The following is a 15642-nucleotide window of genomic DNA, read 5'->3' on the forward strand; positions in this document are numbered from 1 at the left end:
TACAAAGGCACAAGAACACCATCCTCGAAGTGCAGTAGGAAGAACGATATAATCGCGGTATTTAGGAAGACGAGGATTTATGGATATAAGTGAGCTATTAGAAAAACAGATTACTAATTTAACAACTTATTTTCAGATGCAGGCTAAGACATCTACTATACAACGTGCGATTTGCGCAGTAGATGACACAACACCGATCAAACTGAGAGAACCAGAAATGCGCATAAACCATCTAACTAAGAACGAAAAAATGCGAATCTGGATGGATAAACCTCTCCACGGGCGACATCTCAATGAAGTCACTCAAGACTATGTCAACAACACAGCGTCGAACTATTGGTTGACATCAGCAAAGATGTTCCCTGAAACAGAAGGTTCATTACTTGCCATTCAGGATCAGGTTATACCAACCAAAAATTAACTGAAATATATCGTCAAAGACCCTTAGGTCCTAAACGACAAATGCCGATATGGATGTCAAGCAAGTAAAGCGGTGGAGTCTTTAATGACACAATCTGGAGGAACAAATACCTAAGACACGACACAAAAACAAAAATCTATAAAAAATTAATTAAAATCCTTTGTAAAAGGTATATATTTAAAAACCCAAACGGGCTGTGTTAGACAAAACGCTTTCGGAATACATCATTCCATCATCGGTGTCTAGGAGTACATGAATGTAGCCACTAAATATATGGGTAAAAACCCGTTAACAAATAATTAGTTACATTTGTTCGACATTATATCTTATAAATACTTATGATGTTAAAGTTACCGTTGGATTAGGTAACATGGCGACATATGACTCCACGTTGAAGTTGCAAGTCCTGAGACGGTGTGTCTACGAGGACTTTATGGAAGCAACTGAGTTGCTTAGTGGCTACATTCATGTACTCCTAGACACCGATGATGGAATGATGTATTCCGAAAACGTTTTGTCTAACACGGCCCGTTTGGGTTTTTAAATATATACCTTTTACAAAGGATTTTAATTAATTTTTTAATATATGGTATACAGCCAAATACAGGAACGTAGATTCCTTGTGAAAAATCTATAAAGCAGCAATTAGGCCTATATTCACATACACGGCGGAGACAAAACCTGATACATCAAAAACGAGACGACTACTAGAAACAACAAAGATGAAAATACTTCGACGAATATCAGGGAAAAGTCTGTTGGATAGGGAGAGAAGCGAAACAAAACAACAAGAAGGAAGAAGAAGAATATGTCAAGCCCAAGAAACCATCTAACATCTTACCGGGGGCTGCCAGGCATTTGCTGCAACTGAATATAAGGAACAGCATGGCTCAGTAGGGAAGATCCTTCATCAAGAGATAGCTTTGAAACTGGGTCTACTTTTGTTTATGTAGACACAAAAACAATTTTTAATATTTGTTCTCAAATATTTGTATAAAAATTATTAATACCGTAGAAAACAGAAAATTGGCTTACTTCGGCCACATTATGCGTAATAATAAGTACCAACTTCTATCGTTGATTCTACAAGGCAAGATTGGGGACAACAGAGACCCTGGACGAAGACGTATATCCTGGCTGGCCGGCCTAAGGAAAGGATTGGTCTAAGGTCAACTGATCTATTTCGAGCTATTGTGAATAGAATAAGATGGGTCAATGTGGGGGCCAACATCGCTAGAAGATAGGCAGCTTTAGAAGAAGATTTACATAAAAATGCAAGATTCATACGGCTCATTTTAACATGAAAGAATTAAAAATGTAGACATCTTTGACGGATTGTTAGATTGTTTTGTGGGTTGGTTCAGATTACAATTAAACTCTGGTCAAAAATCTCGTAAAACTGACTTCGATGAAGGCAATTCACTGCGAAGTATTTTTTGTTATTTATCAATTTACGTTAATTTATTAAATATACAAAAATATACTTGTATAAAAATTTATAATACTTTTAGAGATATCAAGGCTGGTAATATTTTGTTGGGCGAGGATGGTACTGTGCAGATTGCGGATTTTGGTGTCTCAGCTTGGCTGGCTACTGGTCGAGATATATCCAGAGAAAAAGTGAGGCATACCTTTGTTGGTACGCCATGTTGGATGGCGCCTGAAGTTATGGAGCAGGTAAGGTATAGATATTTATATTAACTTTTTTTTTTGTATAAAACTGGTCTAAACCAGGAGAATTCTTTTTTTAAGAAACTATATCTAAACTTCGCTCACTAGTATATTGACGTATTAGGTCTATTTCGTCACTAAAATATGCTTTGTTTATGTTAGCAAAAGAGTAGTCAAGGTTCAGCTTCTTTGATCCAGCTGTAGAATATTCGCGTCGATTTGCTTTTTTTTATCTAATTAGAGTTTTCGAGTTGAAATTGTTCTAAAACTATTTTCTTGTATTTTTATGTTAACTAGGATAAGTGAAAAAGCAATACAGTTTTCTAAAAATCCATGGGGCACCGAGATCTGGAGACATATATAATAGAAAATTAAGTAACAATCTGTTCGCCTATTTGACAAAACTATTGCAAATGTGCATAAGCTAACAATAAATTCCTAAAAAGTAGAAAGAAAGTTATTTGAAAATTATGTTCAGGAAAAGTGATAAATATGATAACTTTGGAAATATTGCAATCATCAATACAATAAGAAGTATATAGAAAGATCTTAAAAACGAAAATAGAAAACGAATAGCAAAATAACGAGGGAGACGAACAAGCCGATAGATACATCAAACAGGGAAGATAAAGCAGAAAAAAATTACTGGCGATGGCTTTACGAGTACTCAAGCATATTTTTAGCAATAAAAGTTTTCAAACCAATCTTAGAACATGCATTAAATTAATAAACACATAAATGCTCTACACCCTCAGCTTTATAGACGATCAACTAGTTACATAACAAAACTACAAAAACTTGGTATATATACAGTACGTTAAGTTTTGGATTAGACATGACAAACTACATAAAGAGCTAAAATCATGGAAAAACATTTCAAAGCATGTAACAACCGATGAGATGCACATCTCCGTCATTCGAATTCGATGTTTGTTTTCATTACGTATGCCCGGTTCATTTCTTAAAGTACATAAATTATAAACTCGATAAAAATACACTGCCTTTTATAAAGCGGTGTATTTGTATCGGTTTTTAATAATGTGATCAATTTTTGTGGTTGAATTAAAAATAAAAGCACATTTTTCAACCACAAATATACTCTTATTGAAAATAAAAAATAATTCCTAATAAAATAAGAAATAATTCTTTATGCCCTACAGAAATGATTTAAATATTTGACCTTCTACTGCTGAACAGTATCATAATCTGTCATAAAATCTGTCACTTTTCTCTTGAGGCAATAACAACTCTTAATATTTATAACAATATTATGAATTAGCTGTAAGAAAGAAATGGGTCTCCTCTCAAAAAAAAAATACAGAAAATAAATCTGCATTGGAAGGAGAGGTCCTATTGAGTGGCCACCGAGGTCACCAGACTTACCGCCACCTGACTTTTTTGTTTATAAACCTTTGTTTTATAAAATTTTGTTTGAAAATAATCTGTATTATTGTTTTCAAAACAACGGAACCCACTTTGAACATTTACTTAATTGACATTTTTAACAAATTTGCAATTCAACAAAAACCTCATTAAATTTTACATTTAAACCAAAGTTTCACAATTATTGCTTCACCCTGTATAATTATTTATACCATTGGATAGTTCTTTTTATAATCTTTTCAATGATGTATGACAAGTAGGGGTTTGCAACTGTAAACTTTTTTGGTTGTGGTGGATGGGCCTAGGGGGATGATGGGGGTGAGTTCTCTTTCATGCTATTTTAGTTCCCCTTACTATCCTAGAAACGGTTTTAAGCATTTTTCGATATCAGCTTTTGTTCGTGAGACAAAGCCCATTGTAAGTTTTAAAGTTGACACACTATAGATATATATATATATATATATATATATATATATATATATATATATATATATATATATATATATATATATATATATATATATATATATATATATGTATATATATAAGAAATACAGGATATTAGTGACTGTCGATATGAACAAAATCACCAGTTTATTAGGGCTGCAGTCAGATATTTTGGCAAAAGAAAAACACCATGCAAAACGTGTATTCTTGGAAATGTGTTTCATAAAATCTAGTACATATTGCATAAATAAAAAGTCCGACATATATAAATTGAGCAACATTTATTGTTATTTATTGGAAAAACATCAAAAATAAAATAAATATTTACCTCTACATATTCTTGTATGCGTAACTGGTTGCATGCCATTAAGACAGGTTTAATAATTAAACCTGTTAAAATAATTAAATTTAATAATTAATAAATTAAAAAACTGTTTTGGATGGGTTGGAGCGTTGATTGAATAATCTAAATAGATCCGCAGCCGTACACAAATTAAACGTAGCAACTTTTCTGTTCTCAAAAACACTTTCGCCATCTATTTTCGGGAGAGAAAATTACACTACGGTTAAACATAAAAGATTTCTTCTCTTCATAATATTTCCCCTTAATGCTCAACGTAAATATTGGTCTCCCACTTTAATTTCTTAACATAATCATACTTGCAAACTGTGCATTTTGAATTTGTTTCGTAATTTGTTTGTGTTCTAGTCGATTTATTTGTTTGGTGAAAAATGAATTCCTCTAAAATTACAACGACACGTTGTGTGTATAAAAATTGTAATCTATCGAGAAAAGACGGTGCAGTGTTATTTAAATTTCCCGTTAAAAATCAAGATTTATTATGTATGGTTAATATTTTTGTATTATTTTTTTTCTTCATCGTCTTCTTCTTCTTCTTCTTCCTCTGACTGCTCAATATCGGATTCATCATCATCATCAAGTGCAGAATTCAACAATAATCATTTTTATATTTAATTAAATACTGAAAAAATCATATTTATTATTTTTTTAAATTATATATTTATTTATTAATCCAATAATCGATTTATTAAAGTTACAAATATAATATATATTCTTTTATTATGTATGGTTAATATTTTTGTATTAATTTTCTTCTTCATCGTCTTCTTCTTCTTCCTCTGACTGCTCAATATCGGATTCATCATCATCATTCTCGTTTATTAAAGTATCAGAATAAAAATATTCAAGAATATCAGGTGCATATTCACTTTCTGTCATTGAAATCATCTGAAGTTGATGAAGCATTTAGACATGATTGTCCATTACACTGCCCACAAATTAAAGTACATTGCAATCCTGATTTCCTGCATCCGCAATTAGAACCACAACTTTTCTTGCAATTGCAAAATATTGTATTCAGCAGTTCTTCTGGTGCTGGCGGTAATAATGTTGTTATTGGTTCCAGAACCAATTTCAGAAATTCCAGAATTTCCCAACCAAATTTGGGTCTGATAATAGACACGAATGATATGCTGACCAGCTGCTGCACTTGAAGGTGGAAGACTTGATAACTGCACTGGGTTGTTGAGTCTTGTTGATTTGATGAACTGGGTGTATCGAAAAGGGTCTATATCGTCTTCTGATGTTGGAGCATTATACGCTGCTAAGAAAATACGTACTCCATTTTCAAATAATTCTTGTACAGAGGAGTTTTTTTGTTGAAATAGTTGAGGTGACTGATGTAAATGGTGATTTTTTTCGAACATTTTTTATCGATATTTTACCTTTCCTATAAATCGCAGAAGTCGTATCACATCCACTAAACGCGTGTAAAAATAAGATGTGTTTCTTAGAATGAGGGTATTTATCAAAACTTTTCGATGAATATAATTTTGTCTCCGCATTACCCTTACCAATTTTTAAAAAAAAAATTTCTTGTTGATGTGATTGAGCTCGTCCTATCAAGATAACTAGCAAATCAATATCTTCTCCTACAATGACGAAATTTTTTCCTACATGTTCAGACTCTGCAATAGCTGTTTCTACAATGAGAACATCAGCATCATCTCTGGCTTGTTTTGTAGTGATATTAACAGCTTTTAATTTGTCGATAAGCATGTCTATACCGTTACCGTATAAACAGGTAAGCGGTCCCCCACTCTTTTCGCTCTATCTTAAGAAGGGTTGAAGGTACATAAAAGTACTTGAGATAAAAATTGAAGAGAATTTTCCATTCTACAATTTTTCTTACCACCTTAAATGTCATAAAGTGTAAGGGAAACGAGATATTTGCAGAAAACTCATTTTCGTGACCTTTGACCTTTAATATCTTAAGTCGCGGACACGTGATTATATGAGACTTTTGAGGTAAGTTTTATACCATCAAAGACGTATGCAAATTTTCAGCTTATTATCTTTCATTCCGAGGTTTGTCCCCTTTTATGCCTTATTTTACTGGATTAGTATAGGATCCGATATAATATAGAACTGCACCGTTATTTTTAATGACTAAAAATTATTTGATATGTAATTCAGTATGTTAACAAAATTATGAGAAACGAGGTGTGCCTGAGATAATTTTGTTTTGAATATAATTAATTAAAAATTATTAAAAATAACTTTTTTTTATAAGTATAATAAAAATCAGGCTTGGGCAGGTATTATGTTAGGTTTTTTTATCATTCGAAACAAAAAAGGTCTTTTGTAATTGTTCTCTGAAGTTGATTGTTTTCGAGTTTTAAATAATTTAAAACTAAAAAGAAAAAAACGAAAGATTTCGATTTTCAAGGCTCAAAAACACAAGCAAAAATATTAATTTTGTAATCATCAAGTAGAAACTTTCGAAATTTTTTCTATTAAGTCAAGATAAGAATGTTTTGCATTTTTGCAAATATTTTTTAATTGGTAATGAGGAAGGTTCCTTTTGGAAAGACAGGCGATCGGGCTGGGCTACATTAACAAGTAAAAAACAATGATTTCAAATGAAAGTCCAAAATACTTATCAAGACCTGATAAAATAATGTTGAGCTTGAATTTAAGTACTTTAAAATTTCAAAAATGAAGTGAAACTTATGATTCTAAGCCTTGAAGATCATCATCCCTCGTTATTTTTTCAGTTTTAAATTGTTTATAACTTAAAAACGAAAAAGCCCTTTTTTGTTTTGAATGAATCTAAAATATTATCTGTCCGCAAAATTTTCTTTATAAGAAAAGTTATTATTTAATTATTAATTAATTATAATCACAACAAAATTAGATCGGGCACCCCTTGTTTTTATAATTGTTAACATTCTAAATTACAAATCAAATATTTTTCATTGCAGTTAGATTTTTATCGTATCTGTATACAAAATATAATATTGACAAAATAAATTCAAACTGTTCGCGAATTGCTAAATGCTTCACAGACATATTTCTTAGAAATCATAATTCAGATCTGGTATGGTGTTTAGTTCTCTGACTCATTACACTTCGTAAGTATAAGTATATACTGCCGTAAATTGGTTGTGGTAGGGAACGATAGGGGAGGTAACGTCACCTCTTTCTACGATCATTCTCGTATGAGCGCAAATTCGTAACTAGTTGTTTCCCGAAATATCCACTAGAGTCGCTGATTCTTGATGAAATTTTAATTTTTTGGGTTGCACGTTTCTCTCCATATGCGTTGCTGATCTATTTGGGTTATTCAATCAACGGTTGGAGTCAATAAAAGGGCTATTGGTTAACTATTTTTTTATATCTCGAGCTTTCAATTGTGTTTACAATTATTATCAAGACTTAAAAAAGGCAAAATATCTTACAAGGTTGAACTAGAAAGAAAAAACAATTTATAAATAAGTTAAAATAGCAACCAATTACAAATGAGCCTCAATGTCATAAATGCCAACATAAAATTTTTATTTTTGACAATTATATTACCAAAAACAAAATTTCGTTTAAACATTCTTTTTTGTTTAGTAACAAAAAAGAAGAAGATTTATTCACTGTTGACAGATGTCTGAAAAAATGTACCAGATATATGGAGATATAACAGATATATATATATATATATATATATATATATATATATATATATATATATATATATATATATATATAGATAGATAGAACGTTTATTGACCACTTTACATAAAGTTTGAAGTCCGTATAAAAAATACAATAAAAGATATAATAATGTAAACTTAAAATTAACTTAACCATATTGGCTAAAGTAATATACATATGTAAGTATTAGCAGAAGAATTAAAATTAAAAATTTAAGATAAAAAAATCTCTAACCAAAAAAAAAAACAAACCTAAACTGTCACATAAAAAATCTTTGAAATATGGAAGTAACAAAAATGTGCAAATAATTAAGAATATTCCCGAATCAATGACTAAATAAACTAATACATAAAACTTAGTACATTTTAATAGCAATAATACAATGTGATATGTAGATAGTAAATCGACAGTATTCTGACCAAACTGGGTACACGTTATAAAGGTGTATTGAGGTATTCTGTCTTTGAGTAAAAACAATATGTTAAAAAATGCTTTCTGATCCTATTTGGAGACAGAATTTTTATTTCGTTAGGCAGATAGTTATACAAGTGAATATCAATTGAATTCTTTGTGCTCTTTGATAGTCTGAATCGTTGTGACCTAATTAAATCCCTCGATCTTGTTAGATGATCATGTAGTTGGGAGTTTATAGTAAACTTATTTTTATTCTCGTGAATTTCCAACAGTGTTGCATACATATAAAGCGAAGGTAGAGGCATAATACCCATGTTCAAAAATAATGGTTTACAATGATCCCTTAAATCCGCTCCAGCAAGTATCCTCACCACCTTCTTTTGTAATTTAAATATTCTGTCGGCATGACCAGAGTTGCCCCAAACAGCTATTCCATATTGTATATGACTATGAAACAATGAAAAGTAACACATTTTAAGGGTACTTTTAGGTACCAAATAAACCAGGTTACGCATTACAAATATTGTACTGGCGAGTTTAGAACTTAAGTTGTCTATATGGATGCCCCAATCTAAGTTGTCGTCCATAAAAATCCCTAACAATTTGATGCAATATCCAAAAATGTGTCTTCGATCTGAACTGAAAACTATATTTTGATTTTTATCCTCGTTTAGTTTTAGTTTATTATGTGTAAACCAGTTTTTAATTTTAAGCACATCGTTTCCTATTTTGTTATTTAAATTATATTGATTCTGGTCGGTACTAATAACGGTTGTATCATCTGCAAAACATATACACCTTAAGGGGTGGGTATAATGAAATATATCGTTGAGATATAAAAGAAAAAATGTAGGTCCTAATATAGACCCTTGGGGAACTCCATGTTCAACATTGTGAAAATTGGAGTAGTTATTATTTAAAAAAACGGCCTGTTTTCTGTTTATTAAATACGATCGAAATAAATTAAGAGCATTTCCCCTTATGCCATATTTGTGCATTTTGTCTAAAAGTAAAGTGTGTGAGACACAATCAAAAGCCTTAGATAAGTCACACAATGTTAAAGACACGAAGTGACCTCTCTCTAGGCCATCAACTACTTCCCTTACAATTTCCTGAATTGCTTGAGTAGTGCTGCATTTTTTTCTGAAACCATATTGATTACAATGAAGTATTTTGTACTTTTCTATGTACTCTATTAAGCGGTTATTCAAAATACTTTCAAAAATTTTACCAAGAATGGGAATAATAGAAATAGGGCGATAATTTTCAATTTCTTCTGGAGATCCTTTTTTGAGTAGCGGTAACACTTTTGTTACTTTTAATACATCGGGAAAGATTCCTTCGATAAGGCAAAGATTATAAAGTATGACCAGTTTATCAATAATAATATCCAGAGTTTCTATCACTAATTGTTTGTTTAAGAAGTAAAAATCAGTGCATTTTGAGTTTTTCAAGCTGTATAATGTATTCCTAAGTTCAGTATCACTAACAGGTGTTAAAAACAACGAGTGGCAAGGGGAGTATATTCCCTCCAAAAAATTCATGGCATCATTTTCATCTGTCTCATCTAACGAGTTCAATATATTTCCCGCTACCGAAGTAAAGTAATTATTAAACTCGTTTGATGAAATATTACATGAAGTTACTTTTTTATTTTGAGTTTTATTCCTATGATAATTGATGACTTTCCAAGAATCTCGAGATATATTATCAGATTTTAAGAAAAACTGCTCATATGCCAGTTTTTTCTTTATTGATATTGTTAATTGATAGTGTTTTTTGAATTGATTATACAGAGTGTAATCACTAGTAAGGTTAGCAGTAATTTTTATCTTCGAAAGGTTTACTCGCATTTTCCTTAGTTCATCGTCAAACCAAGAAACAGGTGCCTCAAAATGAATTCTTGACTTTTTTACTGGAAAGCAAACTTCAGTTAATTTTACATATGTGTCAATTATGAACTCAGCTAATTCCGTTGCTGTTATTGAATTGTTTATTAACGACCAATCCACAGATTTTAGTGATTGTTTTAACATTTGGGTGCCTTTACATGTTATGTGTCTTCTGAATATCCTATCATTGTCAATTTGATCAGATTTTATTTTTAAATTTAGGAATTGAGCACAATGATCAGCAAGGCATGGGTCTACAACACCACACCCAACTATTTCATTATCTATATTTGTTAAAATATTATCTAAACAACTTGCTGATGTAGCAGTGATTCTTGTAAATTCATCAATCCTCATAGTTAAACCAAAAGAAGAAATTAGATCGGAAAAATATTTTAATTCATTTGAAGTGCCTTTGAAATCAATATTGAAATCCCCAATTATAATTGTTTGAACATAATTATTAGAACAGAATATTAATAATTTTTCAAATAGGCCTAAGAAAATTTGGAAATCTGCGTTACCTGTTCTATACACTGATACTAGAATAGTTTTTATATCTATAATTTCCAAAGCACAAAATTCACCTTCATATTCACAAGATATATCATTTAAAGAAACTGGACGTGTAGATATTTTGCCATCGCAGAAAATAGCAACACCCCCATGTTCTCTACTTTTTCTACAGTAACAAGTTGATAAAAAGTATCTGTCAATTATCACTGTTGTTAATTCAGATTCTCTAAGCCAATGTTCAGAAAAGCACAAAATATTGTAAGTTTTATCTTTTAAAAAAATGTTAAGTTGATCAATTTTATTTAATAAACTTTGTGTATTTATATGAAAAATGCTTACCAAACTGGTTTGGTCAGGATTTACTACCAACTTTTGTTTATCAGAACTTATCATATCACATTCACAAAAACAGGTGTTTCCTATATTCTTTTGCACTACCGCTGATTCTATTCGTACACTTTTATCTACATCTCTTGCGGCTTTCTGGGTGTTACGTGAAAAAAACGTTGTACGTGAGCTCCACATGGCCATATTTTAGGAGACATAGCTTCTTTAAAATTGTTATTAAAAATTGTAACTTTAAATGAACTGTAAATATCAGGATGCTTTGATTTTAGGGATTCTACCTCTACTTCGGGAAATGTAGTCTTCATAAGTTCCCTCATATTTTCCGCAGTCATATCGGGATCGACCCTGTATACATGTAGGTCTATCAACTTATGTACTCCCTTGATTTCTTTTCCATTTAATATCATTTCAGTGTTTTTTCCCACAACTAAATGCTTTCTTTTTTTCCTTCTATCTACTTCTGTCCATTCAGATTTTTCCTGGTTACTTTCACCTACGTATATGTACTCATTTAACTTTTGTTCTGTAGTTACTTGTAATATCACTTCTGAAACATCTTTCTTTGTAACTTCACATTTCTGGGAAGAACTGGCAACAGTGCGATCTTTGTTCGCGTTGATGGGTTGACGAACTGATTTTGTTTCGACTGAATCCATAAGTGTGTCTTTGTTTATTACCTTATTTTGATGTATAAGTTGTTCTTGATTTTCGACAACATTTTTTTGCGAATTAAATTGTTTTAGTAAATCAATATGTTGACTCATAAGGTCAATTTTTCCGTATAGCTCTTTAATTAGGGTATCTTTTTGTCTAATTATATATTTGAATATGTTAATATCAATTACCTTATCATCTGTTATTAAGTTATCCATTGCTTCCAAAAATATTTGATCTTCAGGTTTCACTGGTAAACAACATTCAATCAACTCGTCATTTATAAACTTAACATTGTTACTCTTTCGAGCACAACTCACATGGATGCTAGCGTCACAATCTATGCACTTTATATATATATATATATATATATATATATATATATATATATATATATATATATATATATAGATATATATATATATATATATATATATATATATATATATATATATATATATATATATATATATATATGTGTGTGTGTGTGTGTATATTTATATATATTTGGGAATTTTTTGGGAAAACAATTTTGCGTATTCACCAAGTATTTTATAAATGAAATTATTTATGCTTTTTTAAGGGGAATTTAAATATTGAGTGTTTGAAGTGATTTTACCATTAATATGCTACTTTTTTCCGACAAAAACTTTTAGTAGTTTCCATTAAATAATATTTAAAAATAAAAGAAAAGAACTAGTTCTAGTAAAATATTTAGTTTACAGCTTTTTAGAACAATGTTCTAATTTTCAATTTTAGTTGTAAACTTTAATGACTTTAAATTTTAGGATCATGGATACGATTTCAAAGCAGATATTTGGTCTTTTGGTATTACAGCAATCGAAATGGCTTCTGGTACTGCTCCATATCATAAATATCCTCCTATGAAGGTGCTTATGTTAACTCTTCAGAATGAACCACCAAATCTTGATACGGGAGCTGAAGAAAAAGATCAGTATAAGGTAAAAATTGGCTTTACTTATTTACACTAAAGTATTATTAAAGATATACAATGAATAGACTCTTCAAGGAATTTGGACTAGGTTTTTTCATAAACCCAATGTTTTGAAACTATATAAAAGAATCTCATATTTTCTTAAAAGTTCTTTAGTTTCCAATAATTCTAGTAATTTTTCTAGAAATAATCAAAACGATCGAAAATATCTACCAAAACAACACAAAAGTAAAAGTAGAAGAAGAACTAACTGACCCAATTGAAGCTGGCAATGGGATAAGTCAAGGTGATACCCTGAGCCTCTATTGTTTATCTTTGGTCATGGATGAAATAAAAAAATGCCACCGAAGAAAGGTTACCAAATGGGAGAAAAACAACTTAAAATAATTTGCTATGCAGACTGCGCAGTACTGATATATGAAAGTGAAGATTATTTATAACATATGCTGCTGCAATTTAATATAACTGCTAGAAAATTGAACATGTTAATTTCTCCAAAAAAAGACAAAATGCATGGTTATAATAGCAAATCTACGAAGATGTAAATTGGAGCTTGAGGGCACGATAATAGAAGAAGTGATGGAGTTTCAGGTGTCACACTATCTAGCTACGGAAAGTTCGAAACAAAAGTGGAAGATCAATTGAATAGAGCGAAAGAGCCGCAGGTTGCTTGAATGAAACAATATGGAGAAATAAAAATATCGGGAAAGAAACGAAAGGCGGAATTTACAAAACCGTCATCAGACCAATAATGACATACGCATCAGAAACACAGCCTGACACAGAGAGGACAAAAAGGATGTTACGAACAGCTGAGAAGAAAATACTTGATGGTAAAACAATATGGGATAGAGCTAGAAGTACAGATATATGACGTAGATGCAAGGTGGAGAACATCCAACACTGGGTAAGAAATAGAAGGGTAAAATGGAACGATCATATAAGCTGAATGGCAACAAATTTAGTAGTAAAGACGGCAAGAAACGGTTCCCCAATAGGAAGACGATCAGTAGAAAGACCACGAAAACTAGGGAACGACAACTTACTGAGGCACATTGAAAAACAGACAGAGCCATGTCTACATAAAAAGAAGAAGAGAATAAACTTTTCTAGTGATCTGTTTATCTGTCGGAGAGCATAAAAAATGTCATGAGGTGCCCAGTAAGCAAACCTTACGTGTAAAGAGGAAATAAAATAAGCAATGGGTGAACACTCGGAATTATACGAAAGGATACATTGGGAATGGGTCTATATATTGAAGGTAACCAGGTGCCATCATTCCTTTTATTGAGGTAGTCAGGGTGTTGTTGAGTTTAAATGGATTCTCGGATAAGCTTCGTTTATAAAAGCGGATGACGGTTATGATTCTGGAATTTTTAAAGTTTATCGTATGACCTGTTTTAAATTCTTACCTGTATTATAAGATTGGGGGAAATCTGAGCATGGAATTTCAAATACTGAAATTATATATATATATATATATATATATATATATATATATATATATATATATTACAGTTTTGAGTTTCTTGAACCGTACTATATTTAATATAAAATTAGTTTTTCTTTGGTTTAGGTTCAATAAATTATATTAGATGTGGAACTAGATTTTATTTTCCATAAAAATCAACGTTTCGGCAGGAAACCCTTGCCTTTGTCAAGATTCATAACGTAAAAACGGACACTGATATTAATGAAGTGACAGAGGCAAGGCTTTCCTGCCGAAACGTTGATTTTTATGGAAAATAAAATCTAGTTCCACATCTAATATAATTTATTCAACCTAAACCCAAGAAAAACTAATTTTATATTATGTATGTATATATATATATATATATATATATATATATATATATATATATATATATATATATATATATATATATATATATATATATTAGCATAAAATATTAAGAGTTGGTGAATGTCCAAAGATGGAAAACACTCTACATGCGATTCATGCAAGATCGTTCTAGACACATTCCTTTATCTGGAGAAATTCTGAAAGCAAAATCAATCTAAAAAATACAAAGAAAGGCGATTTTCATGCCAGTGTTGGATAATTGGATACATTTAAAAAAGCGAATTGGTATTTATCTGTTAAACATCGAATGAATTATAATGCAGACGGCAGTGGTCTGTTTTGGGGACTTGCCCAACAAAACATTTGTATTCTCTAAAGAAACAAGTGCTCCAAATTGTAAAGAGAGTAACGTAGAATCACATTTATATGTGTTCAAATGCTACTTTAACATATAAATTGGATTTGTTATTTATTATTAATGCTAAAAATCTCAGAGCTTTCAAAATCTTTGTATGCTAATCTACTACAAGAACCAATTTAAAAGTTGGCCCCAGAAGTGAAAAATTTTATGAAAAATCGCAAATTGTTCATAAAGATTTTATTCGTACTTGACAATGGTCCAGGTTACTCAAATTAACAAGAACTTAGATCAATTGATGGAAACCATATTTTTACCACCAAACCGTACACTTTTGTACAGTAAAGTCCTTGTATAAAAATAAATTGCTCGTCCATTTTATTTCTCAGGATGATGAGATAACGCAGAGCCTCAAAAAATTTAATTTGAAGGATGTTGTATTTTCTCTAGCTTACACGCGGAGCTCTGTTTCACCTGGTTTAATTCAAGCATCGTGGAAACACTATACCCTACAATTAATGATGTATCACAAGAAATGGAAAAATGTGATTCTGAAGATAATCTACCAATTGCTGATTGTTTTCAAAATTTATCAGAAAAGGATTCGAGACAAGTGAAGAAGATTTAAATTTTTGGTTTGAAAGGATCGAAGAAACAGAAAATTATGACAGATGAAGAAATATGTAAAGTAGTACAAGAAGTAGAAGAAAGCCTAACAGAAATATTGGAAAAAACTGTAATAGTAAAACCAGATATAGCATTTAATTGTTTCA

At 30.8% G+C, this 15642-nt stretch overlaps 1 protein-coding gene across 1 annotated transcript in view; it reads left to right on the top strand.

Annotated features, from left to right (window-relative positions):
* The window catches only part of LOC140447689 (serine/threonine-protein kinase OSR1-like), a 186302-nt gene that overhangs the window by 138358 nt on the left and 32302 nt on the right, over positions 1-15642 (top strand). The window contains exons 6-7 of the mRNA XM_072540486.1: positions 1933-2098; positions 12541-12714. Coding sequence (XP_072396587.1) covers positions 1933-2098; positions 12541-12714 — 340 coding nt within the window. The remainder of the gene's footprint in view (positions 1-1932; positions 2099-12540; positions 12715-15642) is intronic.

The sequence above is a fragment of the Diabrotica undecimpunctata genome, chromosome 8 (genome assembly GCF_040954645.1).
Source record: "Diabrotica undecimpunctata isolate CICGRU chromosome 8, icDiaUnde3, whole genome shotgun sequence".
Taxonomy (NCBI): Eukaryota; Metazoa; Arthropoda; class Insecta; order Coleoptera; family Chrysomelidae; genus Diabrotica; species Diabrotica undecimpunctata.